General features: G+C 42.0%; 1 protein-coding gene across 6 annotated transcripts in view; it reads right to left on the minus strand.

Annotated features, from left to right (window-relative positions):
* MBNL2 (muscleblind like splicing regulator 2) overlaps nucleotides 1-21,868 on the minus strand; it is a 156,058-nt gene that overhangs the window by 44,981 nt on the left and 89,209 nt on the right. For all 6 annotated transcript variants that reach the window (XM_064585943.1, XM_045869619.3, XM_045869620.3 and 3 more), the window contains one exon: nucleotides 9,781-9,945. In XM_064585943.1, the coding sequence (XP_064442013.1) occupies nucleotides 9,781-9,945 (165 nt within the window). The remainder of the gene's footprint in view (nucleotides 1-9,780; nucleotides 9,946-21,868) is intronic.

The raw sequence follows: 21,868 nt of genomic DNA on the forward strand, positions 1-21,868 counted from the left end.
CTCAAAATCTCTCATTTCTCCTCCGTGGATCTCAAAAAGGAAATGAATAAAGAAAAACCTTGAATAGCGCCTGATTTTCCAGTTGATCGAGTTTGTACATTCACAAAAAGCGGGGATTATTTGGGGCTGTATTTGCTCAGACTCACCAGCGTGTTCCCATAGCCCCTCACTAGCATGCAAGTACCCAATGTTTGTAGGCAATGTTCATAGAGACCTGCTATTTCATGGTCCAGCTCAACCATGTTTAGATCTAACCTTCCCTTGAATGGAAGAGCATGAACTTTTCAGTTGGCCAATTTTTCAACCAGCCATTAAAATTTAGTTTGGTTTCCTAGGTCAAAATCTGCACAGCAGTGATAAAGGCATTCCGTACCTTATTTAGAGAAGTCCACAGACAAGAAGAAATATACTAAGGGGTTGAGGGGATGATTATTTTTAAAAGCCCCGCCTAAAAATATGCCCCTCGGAAAGGAAATAATATGAGAACAAGGAACTTTGCCTCACTCTTCTAGAACCAATGTTAACAATTGAAGATGCTAAAATTTTTCTTAGAATAAATTTTACCCTGAATTGTACCTGAACGGTTTTTGTTGGTTGCTTGCTTTTTTAGTGATTGGATGACTTTTACCTTCTTTATTTTTAGGACCAGTGTGCAGATATTTGCAATCACGTGTTAATGTAATTTTCTAATACCGAACCCTGCCATTGGCCCTGTCACGCTACTCTGCTATTTATACATTGTGAGTAACATTCTTGTTTTCTATTTATGGCTCTGAATGAGTTGTTGAACATATGGGAAAAATAACAATCTATGTTTATTAAACAAATTTTTTGTTGACAGCAATAACAGAAAAATATCTCTTATGAGTGCTCATGTTAGAAAACAGTGAAATATTGAAAGTATGTGCAGGGAGTTCTCAGAGAGTCTGGAAGTCTTTACTGGAGTGTCTGGGGGCCACAAGAGGTGATTCTAATGGTCTGTGAGTGCTGCCGTAGCCCTCCCATGGGGGGGCTCTTAGATCTTTATGGCTCAGACATAAAATTCACTTTGGGACAGAGTTGCAACATGAGGTCTCAACATGGGAAATAGATGGCAGTTAGGAATTTTTTTCTCCAAAATTTTATATGTGTATGTTTTCCATTTTCAACCCATTTGAGCCATAATTACAGAAAGTTGTGGTTTTCAGGAACCATAGCTTTTATAAGTTAGCGCTCTTGAAAGAAAGCCAAGTGATTTGAATGGTATGACTATATAATGTTAGAATTAAAGAAAAAAAAAATCCACCCTGAAAGGTCATAAATCACAACAGATCAGTGATTCAAAAAACTAGCTATATCAGAAATGCCTGTGGGGAATTTCTTAAATAGAGATATGGCCAGACTCAATAGGTCTAGGCAGAGGCCTTGAAATTTGCATTTAAAAAAATTTACTACATGATCTGATGTGTGGCCCAGTTTGTGAAAGTAAGTATTAAAACACTTGTACTAAATGTGTAATTTAACCCAGAGACCAATTATCAAAGTAAACACTGAAAGAAAAGAGCTCTCCCCCACACCCCCAGCCCTCCCTCCCATGGATCATTTGAAGTCAGGGTCCGTGTGGTGACATACAGCTTGTACCTTGACTGTCAATAGGATGTCAGAACCTCAAAACTCATTTCCTGAAACCTTTTCGCCTATCAGCAAATCTATTACAATTAGGAAGAGCGTGCTTTCCAAAATGTACGTTACTTGTTCATCTAATTTAATGATCTAAAATGGATGTTGCAGTTTGTTTTACTAATGATAGCTCTAACAGGGCTCGGGGAGAGTATTATTTACAAATAAAACCACAGGTTTTAGACTGAGAGCGATCTGAATTCAAATCCAGAGCTCTGCCAGTTAACTTTTATCCTGGGCAGTGAGTTAACCTCGCCGGGGTTTAGTTTTCTCAGCAGCAGACGGGACATAAAACCTTAAGCTTAGCTTCAAGAGTTGGGCCAAATCAGGTATTAGTTCTCCCCCCTTCCCATGGTCAGAACTCAGTAAATAACAGCTCTCATCGGTAGTGTAAAACCTGCAGTAATAAAGTTTTTCCCCCAAATGGCCCATTGTGTCTAGAATAGGAATATAATCAGCATAGAAATGTGAGTACAGAGGTATAAACTCTATTAATGTTATTAAATGATAGTAAATGTCTTCTCTTTTTTGAAATGTGGGCTGGGAAAATACATTGTTCCATGTGCAGCTGAAAGTTAAAACTGTATAGGTCTTAGGAAGATAGATTCAGTGAGGTATTTTCTCTCTCTTTGAGTGTTTTTCATTGAAGGTAATGAGTAAAAAGTAAAGTTACCCTCATCTTCAGAGATGGGCACTCTTATTATTACTGTTGACAGTAATACCTTATGCCTCCGAAGGGTTCCCAGTGTTCAAACCGCTCTCCCACACCTTGTCTTCTTTAACCTTCTCAATATCCGTGAAGGCCAAGGGTGGCTGTGAGAACTTACGGGTGAAAGCAATTTAGAGTATAGACCAAATGGATCATGCAAGGTCAGTGCCGCTGAGGCAGAGTCAGGGCAAAGCGCCCGGGACTCCTGACTTCCCAGTCTGGGGCTATTTCCATTTCTCTGCACTCCCTAGATTTTGCTGGTAATTTCTTAAAACAGAAGAGGGCAACGCCCCGAGCTGTGCTGATGTCTTTGAGTGTGAGGCCAGAGTGCTGGTGGAGAGCTGTGTCCCACCATCAGCCAAGGCCTCCTCCAGATGGGAGGGGCGAGGCTGTTCCAACCAGCGCTCTGGAGAGCGACTGCCCCGGCACAGTGGGTCCCAGATCCTGGACTGAAATTAAGCTCCGCAAGTAGAGTCCAGGCTGACACCATGTCCTCACGTCTGAATTCAGTTCTTAGCTGCAGCTAAGAAAAGAGAAGAGCGGCACCTCCGAATGATTCTTGTCCCGGGTGCCACACCAGCTCGCTCCCGGGAGCCTCGGCCCCATAGTTTCTGTACAAGGCCTGCTGCCAGGCTGTCTGAGATGGGATCCACCGGGTCCTTGATCATCTCTCAGAACCAGCTGCAGCTAGAGTGGCTGGAGGACAAAGCTGTGGCGTCTTCTGGACGAAAATGGCTTCTGAAATACTGGCCTTGCTATTTCTCATCTCTGGACTTCATTCCACATTCCTGTGTTTCTCTCTTCAGCTTCTCACCTGCTAGTCTTCTTTCTCAGTATATTATACCAGTAGATCCAGGTTCAAAGACCTCTCTGTCTCCCTCTCTCTCTCTCTCTCTCTCTCTCTCTCTCACACACACACACACACACACACATTCAGCACGGGTTCTTTGATACTTTGTAGTGGCAAGGAAGGATCAGTGCTGAGCAGTAATGACTAAGTGGCCTGAGGTATTTTATGGCTCTAAAATTTAGTCAGTTGACTTTTTAAAACAGGAGCGTGAGAGTTCATACATTTAGAAAGCTTTGACTTCAAAGGGTAGGTATTTGGCACTCAAACTGAAAGGCTTAAAACATGGCATCCCCTTAAGCCTCCTCTCTTTACTTCCAGAAGCATCTCTGGAAGGCAGAATACTCAATGCAAGACCTTGTCCCTGAGGACTGGGTTGTATAGGCTCTTAAATCTCTATCCTACTAAAGGCTACCCACCCCCACTTCTTTTTCTTTTTCTTTTTCTTTTTTAAATTGAGGTATAACTGACATGCAACATTATATTAGTTTCAGGTGTATGATGTAATGATCGATATTTGTATATATTGTGAAATGATTGCTAGAGTAAGTCATTACCATCCATCACCATATGGAGGTACAGAATTTGCCTTTTTGTGATGAGAACATTTAAGATTTACTCTCTTAGCAACTTTCAACTATGCAATACAGTATTCTTAACTGTAGTCTCCATGCTGAATATTACCGTCCTCATGAATTACTTTTTTTGAATAACTGGAAGATTGTACCTTATGACCCCCTCTACCCATTTTGCCAGCCCCCTTGCCCTGCTTCTGGCAACCACCAATCTTTCTATCTGTCTCTATGAGTTTGTTTGTTTTTTTTTCCAGATTCTATGTATAAGTGAGATCATATAGTACTTGTTTTTTTCTGTCTGACTTATTTCACTTAATATAATGCCCTCGTGGTCCATTCACGTTGTTGCAGATGACAAGATTTCCTTTTTTAAAATGGCTGAATGGTATTTCATTGTATGTATATGCCACAACTTCTTTATCCATTCATCCATTGACAGAGACTCGGGTTGTTGCCGTATCTTGGCTATTGTAAATAATGCTGCAACGAACATAGGGGTGCAGATATTTTTTCAAGTTAGTGTTTTCATTTTCTTTGGATAAATACCCAGAAGTGGAATTGATGGATCATATGGTAGTTCTATTTTTAATTTTTTTGAGAAACCTCTATGCTCTTTTCCACAGTGACTGCACCAACTTACATTCCCAATGCAATGGATTTCCTTTTCTCCACCTCCTGGCCATACTTGTTACCTCTTATCTTTTTGATAACACCATTCTAACAGATGTGAGGTGGTATCTTTTTTTTTTAAGGCTTATTTACTTGAGAGAGAGAGAGAGAGCACGTGTGTGCGTATGCATAAGTCAGGGGAGGAGCAGGGGGAGAGAATCTTCAAGCAGACTCCCCACTGAGCACAGAACCCAACACAGGGCTCCATGTCACCCTGACATCATGACTTGAGCTGAAAACCAAGAGTCTGATGCTTAACTGACTGAGCTACCCAGGTGCCCCGATGTGAGGTGATTTACAGTGATCTTTATTTGCATTTCCCTGACGATGAGTACTGTTGAGCAGCTTTTCATGTACCTGTTGGCCATCTGTATGTCTTCTTTGGAAAAATGCCTATTCAGATCTTCTGCCCATTTAAAAAATGGGCAGAGGATTTTGTTTGTTTGCTATTCTATTTTATGAATTCTTACTATATTTTTGGATGTTAACCCCTTATCGGATATATAATTTGCAAATATTTTCTCCCATTCCATACACTGCCTTTTCATTTTGCTGATGGTTTCTTTTGCTGGACAGAAACTTTTTAGTTGGAAGCAGTCCCACTTGTTGATTTTTGCTTTTGTTGACTTTGCTTTTGTTATCAAACCCCGAAAATCATCACCAAGACTGATGTCACCACCTATGTTTTTTTTTTTTTTTTTTTTTAGGAAAGGAGTTTAATGGTTTCAGATCTTACACTCAAGTCTTTAATCCATTTTGAGTTAATTTTTGTGCGTGGCATAAGATAGTGGTCCAGTTTCCTTCTTTTGCATGTAGCTGCTCAGTTTTCCCTGTACTATTCATTGAAGAGACTTTTCCCATTATATATTCTTGGCTCCTTTATTGTAAATTAATTGACTATATGTGAGTGAGTTTGTTTCTGGGCTCTCTATTCTGTTATATTGATCTATGTGTCTGTTTTTATGCCAATATTATACAGTTTTGATTACTACAGCTTTGTAATATAGTTTGAAATCAGACAGCATGATGCCTCCAGCTTTGTTCTTCTTTCTCAAGATTTCTTTGGCTATTCAGCGTCTTTTGTGATTCCATACAAATTTTATGGTTATTTGTTCTAGTTCTGTGAAAAAACCCATTGGAATTTTGATAGGGATTATTTGGATCTGTAGATCACTTAGGGTAGTATGGCTATTTTGATAATATTAATCCTTCTAATCCATGAGCATGAAATATCTTTCCACTTAGTTCTGTCTTCTTCAATTTTTGTCATCAATATCTTAAAATTTTCAGTGTACGAGGCCTTTTACCTCCCTGGTTCAATCTATTCCTAGGTATTTTATTCTTTTTGATGAAGTTGTAAATGGGATTTTTTTTCTTAATTTTTCTGATAGTTCATTATTAGTGTATAGAAACATGACAGATTTCTGTGTATTGATTTTGTACCCGGCAGTATTACTAAAATCATTTATTAGGTCTAACCACCCACTTCTTTACCTTGAGTGTACACACAAAGGCTGTGCGTTGGATGGGGGGTGCAGTGTGTGAGGAAGGAAAGGAAAAAAAGAATTACTGTTATATCCTACTAGGAACTGGGGAGAGAAAAACTGCCAGGAGGAAAAACTGAAGGGGACTTTTAAAATATGGTGAATTTGAGACAGAAGAGTTATGAGAGGAAAGAACGATTTGTGTTTTCATTCACTGAGTATTTTTTGGTACAGACCACTGTGTGCATATTTATTGAACTTAAACCCTAATGAGAAAGAACAAACAAAATTACAATTTATTTTTATGGATAAACAGAAATCAGGAGGCCTCATTGGTTGTGATGGAGATTGGTGGTGGGTCACAGGGGATGCATACGGAGTCCTTCTGGATAAGATGAAGTTAACATGTGAAGAGCAGCAGGGTACTTCCAGCAAGAGCAAAGACCATGAGGCAAGCAAGAGCTTTGTGTGTTCACAGAACTGAAAGTTCAGTTTGGTTCCAGTGAATACAGAAAGAGTGGCCCCTGATGAGTTGGTGAGCTGGTGGGGACCAGCCCACGGATGACATTCTAGAGTATAGTCATGGTTAATGTTTAGGCTTTGTCTCTAATGAAATGGGAGAGCACTGATGGGTCTTAAGTAAGGGAGTGATATGATGCCTTTATGTGTTACAAATATTCCTCTGGTTGCTGTATGCAGAATACACTGGAATAAAGCAAGAGTGGAAACTGACAGATTAGAAAGGAAATATTTGAATAAAAGATTGATGGAGGCTCAGATGCAGGTTTAGGGAGGTGGAGAAGGAAACAGACTTGAAAGCAGATATGATAGCACTTGCTGATGAACTGGATGTGAGAGAATCTGCTTAATTTTGGTTTTGAAACTGCTGGTTGCATTTACTGAAATGGGAACATTTGGGCTTGAACATGTCAGGTTCCTGTGAGCAATTTAAAGATGAGTCCAGTAGGAAGTTAGATATGCAAACTCGGGGCTCCGAGGAGAGGACTGGAAACATGTACTGGGGAGTTCGCAGCTTACATATGATTTACAGCCATGGGAATGGATGAGATCCATGAAGGAAACGTCCAGTGCCAGGAACCTCCATGTGCAGCAGCCTCCACATATAGTAGAGGAACACAATGGGCAACATCTCCAGCCTTTTCCCAGGGAGGAAGACAGATTAGAGAGGAAAGGAGTGTTCCGCAAAGGAGAGATTGATTATGTGGGTTGAATATGGCTAAGAGGTCAAACGAACACAGTGAAGACAAAAGAGACCACTGGTTTAGCAATACAGAGGTCACTGGTGAGATAATCAAGGGACTAGGTTTAGGGTAGATGGAAGTTAGGAGGGAGTGGAAAAATCCATAGTTCTTTAGAGAAGGTTAGCCTAGAAGGAGACCTAAAATGGAGTGGTACCTGCTACTCTGTGTTTATCAGTGTGTTTGTCTTAAGCAACTCCCATGTGTTATTCATTTCTTGTGGCCAGTCTGACAAACTGCCATAAACTTGGCAACTTACAACAACACAAATTTATCCTTGCATTTTTCTGAAGGCCAGAAGCCTGAAATCCGTTTCACCGGGACCAAATCAAGGTATTGGCATTTCATGCTCCCTCTGGAGGCTCCAGGGAAGAATCTATTCCTCTTCTCTTCTGTCTTCTGGTGGCTGTTGGCATTCTCTGGTTTCTGGCCTCACCACCTGTCTCTGCCTCTACGGGCACATTGTCCCTCTCCTCTTCCACATGTGCCCACTCTCCCCCTACCTCTCTCTCATAAGGCTCCTTGTGATTGCATTTAATCCAGGAGCACTGTCCCATCTCAAGATGCCCAACTTCCTCATAGCTGCAAATACCTGGTTTCCTTATAAGGTGACATTTACACGTTCCCTGTACCTTCCAGGGCTGTTATTTGGCCCATTATACTGTACTAGGTCACTAATTCATTCCTGAGACTCTGAAGTTATTTGTTTGTAGAGTTGATGATTTTTAAGTGCATCACATTTCTTATTCTGGGATTTCTTGGGATTTAAAACATCTATTGAAATATTTAAATGTACAATTCCTTTTTCATAGACGAATTGTGGTTATTAACTTCTAATTAATATTTGAGACAATACATAAATATAACTTCCAAAAAGAAGTTCAACTAATAGTTAACAACGGGAATGGACTTTTCTTATTAACACTGCCATTATTAAGTACCAGGGTCAATCTTTATGAATTCTAAATAAATAAGAAGTGAATGATTAAAATGAGTGAGACAGACACATAATGCAGTGTTACTATGTTGACCTTGGTGGTTCTAAATTTATTCCTACAGACATTATTTAATATGAATAAAAATTATTTTAGCTGTAGGTAATTTAATAAAATAATTTATACACATATATCAATAGAGAACCATAAATTATACATGTGTGTGGTTTTAAATAGATCCACTTAAATGCCTCTATACGGTGTGAAATGTATTCAGATCTCTGTCTATGCTCTCCTTACATCTAGGCTCCTCCCTACGCATCCTTTGGGATATACTCATCCTTTGGGATATACTTATTTGGGACCTCCTCCAAGCAGCATTTCCTGCCTCATTCAAAATCATAATTCCCTGTGCCTGAATCTTACTTTGCCTGTCTCATGACTCTGTCTACTCCCAAAAGACTGTATCTCATTTACGGTGGAGCCCTCTGCACCTGGTACTTTTTTTTTTTTTTAACTCTGGGCAGAGCTGGGCCCTGGCTACTTTGTGCCACCATTGCTGAGCAGAAACCTGGAGACAAGCAGAACTGTTAACCATCTGCCCGGATTCTCTCCTTCTTCCGGCCGTTCCCACCCTCCCCATCTCATCACAAGTACATCTCAGGGGTAGCTATCCTTTTTAATTTAGCAGCTTTCAGTAACATAGACTTTTCACACAATAAAGACTAATTTTTAAATAATAGTCTTTTGTGTATGTACTTCTTTATAAAAGCAAATTTTGCTCACTTTACTGGCTTTGTTTCTTTAAAAAAAAAATTAGCTTGTTTTTGACAAATAATTCACCAATGTAAATGAAATCCCCTCAAGCCAAATGCACTCCTTTTCCCCAGGGCCTTGTTCCTAAAACAATTCCCAGACCTTTAAGGAAGTACTTTCAAACACTGAAATCAGGGAGAAAATATGACACAATACGTATTCAAAGACTGAACTCCCTTGAGCATTTAATCCTGTGGCCCTGGTCACAGCCGCCACACCCTTGGCCGGCCTCAGAGAGAGGGTGGGCGTGCGTGGCTCAGACAGCCTTCTCTGGGGATGCTGTGGGACTCCCGGGGGGAACTGACTGTGGAGAGCGCCCCGCTCAGGATGTCTTGAGCCCCAGTGCCAGCCCCACCTGCTTATTAGCTGCATGACACTGGGTAAATCACTTAACTTCTCCGGTCTCTCACTTCGCTCACCCTATAAAATGATGCCAATGAACGAAACTATCTGCTAAGTTGCTAACAATATGATAGGCATCGACGCCTCCTCTTTACATGGATCATCACTTCACACGCTACATGAAAATGCAGAACTCTTTCCATTCTAAGATGGTTCCAACGCGGAGTTTACCGGTGAGCAAGAGTTGGAGGGACACAGATTTCCCAGGTACCGCTTAGGAACTGTCTTTGCCTACTGTGTCCACACACATTTTTTCCATTTAAGTAATTTCAAAAGCCCTATTTTCAGCATCCATTTAGCTCCAAAGCTATTCGCTTTAATTGTAGCCAGAGACAAAGTGGGGGGGAGGCCATTTTAGGTCAATGTGGCCCTGCGTGTACCAACACTTTAATCATCAAGCCCATCATTAGATGCGACGTACTCACCACTGGATGAAGTGGGGTTCCTGGAAACATAAATTGCATCTGCTGGGCAAGCATCGCAGCAGCAGTTTTTTGCTGGATCAAATTGTTCCTCCCATTAATTTCTAGTTGAGTTTTTAAATGTGTTGGAGGATGAAGATACTTGCAGTTCTCTCTTGAACAACGGCCCTGTAAAACGAATGTTTTGGTTTTAGGACTGTTAGGAGTAGCCGTCATCTATTGTCAACCATTTCACAATTGCTCCACGTATACAAAGGTAAGGATCCTGTGCGTGCGTGCGAGTGTGTGCATGTGTGCGTGTGCGTGCGCATGCGCACGCATGCTGGAACGTACAACAGCCTTGAATCAGGCATTAGATGATTATCAACCTTGCTCAAACCTGTTCAGCAGAGAAGCTTCCTGAGATTTTTTTGCCCTTGTTCTGTCTAATGGATTCCAACTCTGACAACAGACTCTAAAGAAACCTGAGTGCTAGGAGTAAAGGCAGACCCTTCTAGGCGGTGTGGAAGGCAACCAGAGGAGCATTTTTATGGGGACTTATCAAAAGGACTCTTTGAACTTGCTCTATGTTGGTTTGTGCATGCTGGGGTGATAACCAAAAATGAATGATGACGTGCCGAATTTGTGCAGTGGGGACAGTAATAAGAACTTCTTGAAATGCATGTTCCAGATTGGCTGAAGATACCCCTAGTCCAAATCACTGAAGAAGAGACAATGGTCCTATAGGAGTGGATATTTCTTAGTAATAGATGCATTAGTGAAAATTCCAGGCATAAACTCAGATAATTACCTGCAGCTAATTAGCTTGGTACACAAAAGCTGTTACCCCATGTCCCTGCCCCACTCCCATGACAGTTGTATCAAATTTAATGTCACGATATGACACAGTGAAGAGTGTTTATGGCTAAAGTAATATTTTGACGTTAAAGTCGGCACAGTGAAAAAAATTAATTAGGTGACAGGTGTGCATAAAGCCAGTCTCGAAGAATAGTTGCAAATGGAGTGTTCATACTGAATTCCCAAGTTTTCAAAATTACTGATTGAGAGAATCATGTTGATGTGTGAATTATGCAATTCCTGGAGAAAGAAGAGCAGACTGTGCTAACCAGTGTGAGTATTATCATTCCCTAAAGAATTAGTCTATTTGCAACCAAGAAAAGAGAATATGGGTTTGTTTACCAGATATAAAAATAATTTTAAATGGCAAGCGTAGTGGATCTGGGGAGACAAATTTGTTTATAGTCATCCTAATTCTAAACATCTGGAGTTCTCCCTCCGTTTCCCGCAAATGTCAGCTGCACTTTTGACAGTGTAAGCCCCTCTCCAGCGTGAACCTTCCCCTGCCGCGGTGGAGAAGGGCAGATGTCAGTGGCAGGCTTGGTCCCTGTGGTCTGGGCTCATCAACCGATGCTGTTCTGAGGCTCTACTGTTAGCATTAGAGGTCGTGTCACCCTCTGCAGGTAGGACACAGGCAGGTACTGGGAACATCAAAAGGAATTGGTCCCATTTCTGTTAATAAAATTCTGTAACAGTGGTTATAGGTCAGTATGTCTCCTCTTTTTTTTTTTTTTTAAAGATTTTATTTATTTATTCATGAGAGACAGAGAGAGAGAGAGACAGAGGCAGAGGGAGAAGCAGGCTCCCCGCGGAGCAGGGAGCCCGATGCGGGGCTCGATCCCAGGACCCTGGGATCATGACCTGAGCCGAAGGCAGATGCTTAACCGACTGAGCCACCCAGGCATCCGGGTCAGTATGTCTCCTTAGTCGCAAGCTCATAGTTTGAATGTGTCCTGCAGCTTCCTATGTGTGAAAAAGCCATCCCGGGGCAACCATTGGAAGGTCTGTTATAAAGACACAGGTAAACTGGAACCACAATGAAAAATAATCTAAATCCAAAAGGCCTAGGAATCTCTCTCTTTCTCTCTCCATCTACTTGTCTCTGCAGTTTTGGGGAGATAGTTTTTTTTTTTTTTTTTAAGATTTTATTTATTTATTTGAGAGAGAGACTGAGAGAGAGAGAGCATGAGAGGGGGGAGGGTCGGGAGGGTCAGAAGGAGAAGCAGACTCCCTGTCGAGCAGGGAGCCCAATGCGGGACTCGATCCAGGGACTCCAGGATCATGACCTGAGCCGAAGGCAGTTGCTTAACCAACTGAGCCACCTAGGCGCCCGGGGAGATAGTTTTTATCCTAACTTTCCTTTGCTCTTTGTTTTGTGATGTTCTCCCTTGACAATTGCTGAGTTTGCTAAAATCAAATCTCCAAGAAGCGTGCGTATTGGGTCAGCTCCTACAACACAGGTGTGTGGCCAGTCTCTGGATTGGGTGCGTGTAGGCCAAGTGCCCAAATATACTCTTATCATCTATGATGGGAGGTGGTTCATGGGATACAAGACGTAGCTATGGACCATCAGCCCGGGTGGGAGAGGATTAAACAGAATGACATTTCTCGTACAGAAAGTATGCACCCCGGACTTCTCTCTGACAACCTCAACCCACACCCTCTTTAGGAACCATCACTTCACCTGGAGGCTGACACCCAGAAAGGCTCAGGTATACAAGATAACCATATAGGCCTGTGTGCACAAACATACAGCTCGTCCTAATGAGGGGATTGGGGAAGGAGAGTTCCATACAATGGTGATGGAATCTGTGAAATGTCACACTTCTACCAGTTTGGCTCTTCATTTTTGCTCATTCATATAACCGTCCCTTTGATTCACTAGTCTTCTAACGTAATCCTTTGTAGCTACATGTAAAACTTTCGATTACGCTAGAAAAATATGGTTTTCTTGTAAATGCTATTATCTTTTGATACAATTGGGACACTTAAGGAACTGTATAAACTATGTTCAGCCAAGAGAACATGATTTACAGCATTGAATTAGTAATTTATTGATGGAACCTTCTTTTTCATGAGAATTAATGCAATTTCCTAGTGTCCTTACTTACATACTTGGAGTAAGGCATATTATTGATCACCTACGTGCCAGACAATCTATACATGGTTATCTCATTTTCCCCTTACAACAGCTATAAGGGTACCTATCTCACAAAATAGCAAATGGGCTCAGAAATATTAAGGAACTTTTCCGAGGTCATATAATCGGTAAGCGGTAGAGCTAGATTCTAAATTCACGTCGACCTGACTCAATTACATCACTACACCAAGCTATTTATTAGCAATAATTAAAATCTAGGAAAGATAAAAATCTAGTGCTATCCTTGATAAGATAATACGGGTGCATATATATAATAATAGGGATGCATAACACAATTTAAAATATAGTAAAATATATATGAGAATTTGCGAATGGAAAAAGATTATTTGCCTGGGTCTATCCCTCTGTAGGGGGATGGAGAAATGGTTAAGCTCACAGGCTCTGGAGGCAGACTCCTGGGCACATAACTTGGTCTGCTCTTTCCTATCTGTGTAACTTTGAGCAAACTACTTGAATTTCTTGTGCATCAGTTTTTTTTTTTTTTTTATCTGTACAACAAAAACCATGAATTGTGCTTTCTCTAAGGGCTGTTGTGGGATTCAATGAATTAGTATATGCACAAAGTTTAGAGGTACATACGCTTGGTACATAGTAAGCACTGAGTAAATGTTGTTAATATTACCAAAGAAGGAGAAAATATTTGTATATGATATTTTGTTTACAGGACGTGCAGATCACAGATTTAGTTGCATTCTATGGCTTTTTGTTTCTTCCGTAGAACGGAGTTTTACTTTAAAACATGATGAAAGCTACTTAATTATACTTATTCAAGTATCTTATATTTAAAATTATTTTCAGGTCTCTGGGGTATTTCTGCAAGTATGCATATTTAAAGAAACAGACCTGGGGTGCCTGGGTGGCCCAGGTCATGATCTCAGGGTCCTGGGATGGAGCCCCAGGTCAGGCTCCCTGCTCAGCGGGGAGTCTGCTTCTCCCTCTCCCTTGGCCCCTCCCCCCCAACTCGTGCTCTTGCTCTCACTCTCTCAAATAAAAAAATAAAATCTTAAAAAATAATAAAAAATAAATAAACAGCCCTGCACCAGAGTTCAATCTAGTATTAATATTGTGAAGTATGTTGCACCATGGATGTTTGAGGCATACTAATTCAAGAACCGGGAAAATCTAGGCAGAGTTTTAGTAAAGGATCCTCCAGGATTCTAAAATCCTAAAGGAAAAGCAACTGTCAAAATATAATGAGCTATCTGACACAGTAAACAATTTGTAAGGAAGTTTTTGTGAAGGCGTAAGATTTGTCAGGATATGAATCATCACACAAAAACTGCTGATTATCATAGCAAGTTGTCATAACCAAAAGGGAGAGGGCAGTGTGCAGAAATGTACAGCGTCTCTGTATATCATTGTAAAACACACAGCGGCATCCAAAGTGGTGTCTCCCGATTTTAGTCCAAGAAATAAAAATAAAAATGTCTTGGAAAAGTCTTCCTGTGGCCTCTAGGATTGTTTTTTGTTTTACTTCAACTCTCCCTCCTTTTTAGTTCTTGGTTAAACACTGTGTCTGGGGAAGTGAAAGAAGTAGGGTCCGGCCTCTAGAGAAGAGCACTGCATGGTTTCTGTGGGATGGGGATGGGAGGGTGCCATGGCGGAGTCCATGTGGAGAGTCTTCTGGAAATGAAACACAGGAGCCCAGGCGAAGGCAGGTAGATGGGCCCATCCAAGGGGCCAATGTGGGGATCAAACTCCGGAGGACATCAGGCCTTCCGGTGCTTTGCTCACCCCTGGGGGTATGGAGACCACAAGTGGTCTGGATCATACTCACCATTGTCCTTGGTGTACTTTCAGGCTAGAAGATCTTACCATGTGTGTGCCAGGCATGGCACCATTTAACCAAAGGACGACACAGATAAATGTACAATTATAAATTGTGTTATGTGTTCTGAGGAGAATGGTGAGAGAGGGTGGTGGGTCAGGGAAGGATGCTGAAGAAGTGACATTTAAACTGGGACCCAAAGGATAAGAAGGAACATGGCAAGGGAGTGAGTGAGTGGTGCCTCTGTGTGTGTGTGTGTGTGTGTGTGTTGAGGGAAGAGAACACACAATGAGAACGAGAGGAACAGAACGTGAGAGGAGAATGTGCTAGGTGAATGTAACATCAGGGGTCATGCATGAAGTTTCCCGAGGCTGGAGTACAGAGGGCATGCACGTCGGAGCAGGGGTGAGGAGACAGCAAACAGGAGCAGACCGGAGCCAGGGTGAGGGGTTTGAACTTCATTGCCACGGAGTTTTTAAGCAGGAGCAGAGCATCGTTTTATGCTAACTACATGCAAAATTGTACTCTGACTATTCGATTTCATACTACTTTTATTTACTACTCTCTCTACTTTTATTATAGTTTGCATTGTTTGGAGACCACTTATTTAAAAACAAAAGCAGAATTCTGCCAGCATCTACACAGAATTTGTGCAGTTTATTCTACCTTCAAAAATAATCTCTATTCCAGGAATTTTAGATTAGGGAGTATTGGTTAGAAGTAAAAATGTCAAGCCGAATTAAGTTTATTAAAGTAAGCGACCATGGAAGATTCGAATACAGAGGACCCATGTCGATTCTCACCGGAATGTGGAAAGATGCTAAACTGGAATCTGTACTTGGCAGGACAACAGATCGGAGCCATCAGAATTACACGGCCATTACATTCCATGGCGTGGGATCGAATAAATTCAGCCGTGGCTAAGAAAAGATTTCAGAATCAGGTCGGTGTGAGGGGGGGAAACATAATTGGAAAATGAGATTTTCTAAATGCTTATTTTAAAACAAGTAATTTTTAGAATCTTTTTCTAGTATGCTCCTAATTGAAAAAGTCAATTAAAACATGGACGCCGAAAAGAAAACAGATTAATTAGGAGATTGTTAAAGTGATTCACAACAGGAATTTTTGCCTACAGGAATTGCCGACAGAATATATCCTACTCATTTTCCATGGGAAAAGGTATGGATTTTATAGGATGTACAATTCAAACAGTTCCTAGGCCCCTGCTGCATGTATCACTTGGGGGTAATTTGAATTGGGTCTTGGTGTGGGCTGAGTCATTGATCAGCAGGCTCTAAAACAGGTCCTTCTGGGGGAGAGTAATCCCAGTTGAGGTTTGGGGTCACCGTCTGACCTACTGAATTTCGCCTCTTGCATTTGGGTCTTGGACACTCCCCGTTTTCAGTACACAATAGTGTTTCAGAGTGAGCAGGCCAGGCTCTGGAAGGACAAGTGCCGACTCTGGTGACTGGTGGCAGATGTATGTGCTCTGAGAGTGGCCTGCAGGGGTCCTTTGAGTCCAGGAGTCTGCCTTGGACCCCAAAGCTGGCCATGGAAGAGGCTCTCAGCTTCCTCTGCATCCCATACACGTGAGACCAGCTTAACGAGCTCCCGATGGGACGACAAATTCTCGTCCTGGAGTTACATTCCTGAGACCTGGTCTGTCTTGGAACCTCTCTTGGAGAAGCGGTTTGCACTCGTGGTAAAGGGAACAGACTCTTTCCCTGGACTGCTCTGGCTCCGAATCCAGCTTTGCTGTTCTTGCCATGGGACTCTCTGGCCTCCAGCTGTCCCCAAGACGGGGACAGCAGGAGTTCCTCCCTCTAGACTTTTGGTACAGACGAAGAGTTCATGCCCGTGAAGTGTTTGAACAGTTTCTGGCACACGGTGAGGCCTCCGTAAGATTTTGATATGATTACTCTTACCATTCTCATCCTCATCATCACTCTTACTAATAACACCTTCGCTGCATAGTAGAGAAAAAGAAATGGTATTAAAAATCACCTCTCTAATCCTCGTTCGGTTTCTCTAACTCCGTGCTTCCAGGAGCTATGAAGCTCTTTAACCCTCTGCTACTCTTATTCTCACAATCAGTGCCAACACTGGCCATTTCTCTCTTCAGAAGAGCCTCAGATCTGGTTCGCTTTGATATTTTTCCTGCTCAAACCTGACCACGCTGATGGGCATGGCATGACTCATCTAGACGTTAAAGCAAGTAAGCATTCCAGTGGGAAAATCCTGGAATTCTGGTTGTGGCTTCATCCCCAAATGGTTATGCGAACTTTTACCAATCATTATAATGGTCTGTGTCTCAATTTTCTCATCTGTCGAATGGGTGCGTTCATATTCCCATATCTCGGCTCCTTCTGCTGGCTGTGACAGCTCGAGAGACAGCAGAAGTTGCTTGGGAAACATTGTTCTACATTGTCAATTCCACATCTCTTTCCTCTTGAATGTTCCTAATCTAGTGAAAGGGGAAGGCTACTTCTACCAACGGTTACAGTAAAGAGTGACACCAGACACTTAGCTGGCAACAGCCCGGGCACATTCTGAGAATAGTTGAGAAGTTACGTGACAGACGAGGCATGGGGCACACCAGCAGAAGTGGCGAATTAAGTCAAAATTGATGAAGTCTAGGAGAATTTATTAAGTACCTACAGTGTACGCAGCTTGAAAGTGAGAAATTCAATCAAACAGACCACCGTTTTGGCCCTCGTGACATGTAAGTTGTCCAGCAGACATTTCTAAGGGACTGAACTGGCTGGATGAGTTTCAGAAACTCTCAAGTTTTTTCAGAGTGGAGGGAGGGTGGGAAAGAAAGGCCTCGATTTGACCAGGGCAGCAGATTTATATTGGTCTATCATTTTTATGGGTTTAAGTCAGGTGGCAAAAGGCTGAGTTGAACATTTGGCCTGAACCTTCTCTTCCTTCTGCAGCACATTTCCGGAAGGATATGGGCAAGTAAAAGTGTAGGGGAATAAAATGGTTACTCACATCAGGGCCTAATTTATAACATTAACTATGCAGCTGATATAGCTGTACTCCAAGGCAAGTGACAGATTAGGCTTTTAAGCTTCTTTTGAATTTAAATAAACTAATTGAACCACATGAGCTCCTTGTATTATTAGTTCCAACTACATAATAGAGCAAATAAAATACAACCACATCAGGACTTTGGAATTAGAGGAAACTGAATTCAGGGAATCGCTACAAGCAAATGATAACCAGAACTTCCATCAAAATGAACAGTTGCCCGGATCATCAATATTATGTATGAATTTAAAATAAGCTCTTTCTGTTTATTAGTAATTTAGTTCAATTTATAGTACAACTCATGTTGTATGCAATACTCTTTTGGTCAAGAGCATAAAATCTGTACTTATTAAAGACAGATTAAAAAGGGCATATTTACGATCTGATCTTCCCTTTTCTGGGGAGTGTTCCTTTATTTCCTGCTCCCACGGGATGGAGGAAACGTGTAGGAAGATCTAAGGAAGATTGGAGAAGTGGCCAGATGGGGAAACTAGGGAAAAATCACAAATGCTGATAGGCAGTAACCAACACTTCCAATTTTCCCCACTGCCAACGAGTGCACAGCTATGGGGGCGTGGGGGAGAGGAGGACGTCTGAAGCACATTGAGTAGATGACTGGCCCAAGTGATAGTGGGAACTGTAGTTGAGTTTGCTTTTTCTTCCTTTTTTATTTATTTTTTAAAGATTTTATTTATTTATTTGACAGAGAGAGACATAGCGAGAGAGGGAACACAAGCAGGGAGAGTGGGAGAGGGAGAAGCAGGCTTCCCGCGGAGCAGGGAGCCCGATGCGGGGCTCGATCCCAGGACCCTGGGATCATGACCTGAGCCGAAGGCAGACGCTTAACGACTGAGCCACCCAGAAAACCACCTGAACCAGCATTACCTGTCATTCCACTGCGGCACCCGGACTGTGGGGTGACCCCCAGAGCCCTCCCCCAGTGCTAATGCTTTTACCTTCCTTAGAGAGTGCTTCTGGGTTTTCCCATCTCTAGATAATGCATTTAGGGTCATTTGTTATCAATAGAGGGCTGGGGGCACCTTAGGGCCATCACCAGCACTTTGTGAATAGATTTGGGACTCATGCAACTGCCCCCTTCCTTGTTTCCTTTTTTTTTAATTTTTAGTTTTTAATTTTTAAATTGAAAAATAATGAATATACAGTGTTAATATTAGTTTCAGGGGTACAATATAGTGATTCAACACTTCTGTACATACTCAGTGCTCATCATGGTAAGGGTACCCTTAATCCCCTGTTTCACCCATCCCCCCACCCCCCACTGACAATCACATTTTTTCTCTGTATTTAAGAATCTGTTTTTCTTGTCTTTCTTTCTTTCCTTCCTTCCTTCCTTCCTTTCGTTTCTTGAATTCCACATATTGGTGAAATGGTATGGTATTTCCCTGTGACTGAATTATTTTACTTGGCATGATACCCTCTAGGTCCATCCATGTTGTTGCAAATGACAAGATTTCATTCTTTTTTATGGCTGAGTAATAGTTCATTGTATGTCTACACCACATCTTCTTTATCCATTCACATATCAATTGACACTGGGTTGTTTCCATAACTTGGCTATTGTAAATAATGCTGCAGTAAACACAGGGGTGCATATATCTTTTTGAATTTGTGTTTTTGTTTTCTTTGGATAAAAACCCAGTAGTAGAATTATTGGATCATATGGTAATTCCATTTTTAGTTTTTTAAGGAAACTCCATACTGTTTTCCACAGGGGCTGCACCAGTTTGCATTCCCACCAACACTGTCAGAGGGTTCCTCTTCTCCACATCCTAACCAATACCTGTTTTTCGTGCTTTTGATTTTAGCCATTTTGACAGGTGTGAGGTGATATCTCATCATGGTTTTAATTTGCACTTCCCTGATGATGACTGATGTTGAGTATCTTTTCATGTGTCTGTTAGCCATCTGTATGTCTTCTATAGAAAAAATATCTATTCAGGTCCTCTGCCCATTTCTAAATTGGATTATTATTATTATTTTTTTGGTATTGAGTTGTATAGGTTTCCTATATATTTTGGATAGTTCATTTGCCAATATCTTCTCCCATACAGTAGGTTGCTTTTTTTGTCTTGTTGATGGTTTCCTTCATTGTGACAACTGCCTTACTCCTTCAAGCACTAGTGGTGAGTGCAATTAGGACCTAATTTTATAACCATTTTAGGTAGGCAAAACATAAAAACTGATAAACGAGGAAGAGAGAAAAAGAGGGTTGATTGTAGTTTGCCATTTCAAAGCATATTTAAATCTTTATTTTTTAATGGATTTTGGTTCCCTATGCAGTTTTAGTTTCTTGTACCATTTTTGTCTTGTGATTGGAAAGAGCTGTTTGTCATATTTAATTCAGGAGCCACATCCTGTTTTTACTGGTCTTTTCAGTTCAGATGTTAACTGAAAATGTGCCAACTAAGATAAATCAGTGACACTAAAAATTGCCCCTGCATTCTTGAGAGATTTAAGGAAGCTGATTTCTGGGCATCAGATGCTTCATTTGAAAATAATTTTATCTGACTGGAAGGTGAATGTCTTTTGTCACAGAGGTACTTTGGTGAGTGTGGATTGTGAGAAAATATCAACATTAACACAAAACCAGGTTAGCGGTTGTTTGATTTCAGGGTCTAGATTTCCTAACATCACGTTCATAAATGTGTGCATTGCCATGGCCATGGGTGAAACAGAAGCTCTATGAAATATTAATATCACAGCAGTAGGAATTTTCCTGTGGGGAAGGGCACATGTTTCTAGTCTATTTATTATACCTTCTCCTCAAAGCCCAGAAGTACAAGGACCCTTACACAGAGGGCACCACATGATTGTCCTTTCTTCTCATTGACAAATCTTATTGATCCCCTTCTATGTGCCAAGCCGTATATATATATTAGAGAGAGAGAGAGAGCCAACAGGAGAAGGGGTAGGGGGAGAGGGAGAGAGAACCTTAAGCAGGATCCATGCCCAGTGTGGAGCCCCACAAGGGGCTCAATCTCATGACTCTAAGATCATGACCTTAGCTGAAATCAAGAGTCGGATGCTTTACTGACTTCAGATTATCCAGTTGGATGTATGTGGAGGGGGAGATGGGTAGGGAGGAAGACTTGGCCATTTGGAAAATTAAAACAAGCCAGACTCATTCACAATCACTCTGTGGGAGTTAAATTCCTGAAGCCTTAGAAAGGCCTTCACAGCACCTGGAACAAAGTAAATGCTCAGTAAATGCTGGCTGCCATTTTTATTCTCACTGGTTGTTAGTGCTTCCAGAAGCTGGCCACTTTTTAAATAAGTGACATTTTTCCAAAGACATAAAATGTCACTATACATCTTCTGTTATCAGATAGTCTTTTTCAGTCTGATCCGTAAACCGAGCAGTGAATCACCTACCGCCACTGAGGTCTTCCTGGAACTGGGACACGGATAGACCATCAGCCTCAATGGCTGGTGTTTAGGGGAGACGCTCCTGAACAGCTGTGCCTTTTCTCCAAAGACAGGAAGTACTCGTGTCCTGGTTAGAAAGCAGCCGCTGTCCCAAGCTTGTGGCGTTTTCAGGTGTTTTCCCCACTTCTCTGGTCGCTCTGGCCACGCCCCTGAATCCTAGCACCGCTCCCCCATACACTCCCTAGAATCAAACTGTTAAATCCCACACAACCCAGCTCTGGTGTTGTCTCCCTGCTCCCTGCGCGTCCGGAGGTATTTATCTTAAAATATTTTGCACATCACACCTGATTATAAATATACTTGTAACACAGCCAGAGTGCCCTGGTTCCTGGTGTTGGAGCTGGGAAGGCTTCTCGGAGGTGGGAGAAGGGTGGGTGAGGAATGCACGGGCGCATGGGGGAGGAGTGGGCAGCAAGGGGAGGAAGGCGAGGAAAGACACCAGGGAGCAGAGGAAGATTGGCTAAGAAGCTCAGGAAGGAGATGGAAAGATAAAGTGTCCTTTCAAGAGTGCGTTCATTTTTAGCCCCACAAGAAGGGAACACTTCTCTCAGGCTGGTTTGCAGTTCCTGGTGGCGCGGGCCTGGCCAGCCCACCAGACCACAGCAGAAGGAAGCTGCACTTCGTTCGGGAAGACACGGCCTGGGAAGATGTAGGCACAGGGGCTCGCTTGCCTGCCGCGCTGCCTGCTGGGGTAGGAGCTGAGCTGCTACACGGCCGAGGTGCGGGCCTGCTCCTGTGGTCTCCCTTCCTTTATTCGTTCGACAAACATTTTGGGAGCATCTGCTCTGTGCCAGGGCCTGGGATGGAATTACGCACCGGGTACTAAGACGTGGTCCCACCCTCAA

Source organism: Mirounga angustirostris, unplaced genomic scaffold (genome assembly GCF_029215605.1).
Source record: "Mirounga angustirostris isolate CCGP_5_RB_7025 unplaced genomic scaffold, mMirAng1.0.hap1 SCAF_3, whole genome shotgun sequence".
NCBI lineage: Eukaryota > Metazoa > Chordata > Mammalia > Carnivora > Phocidae > Mirounga > Mirounga angustirostris.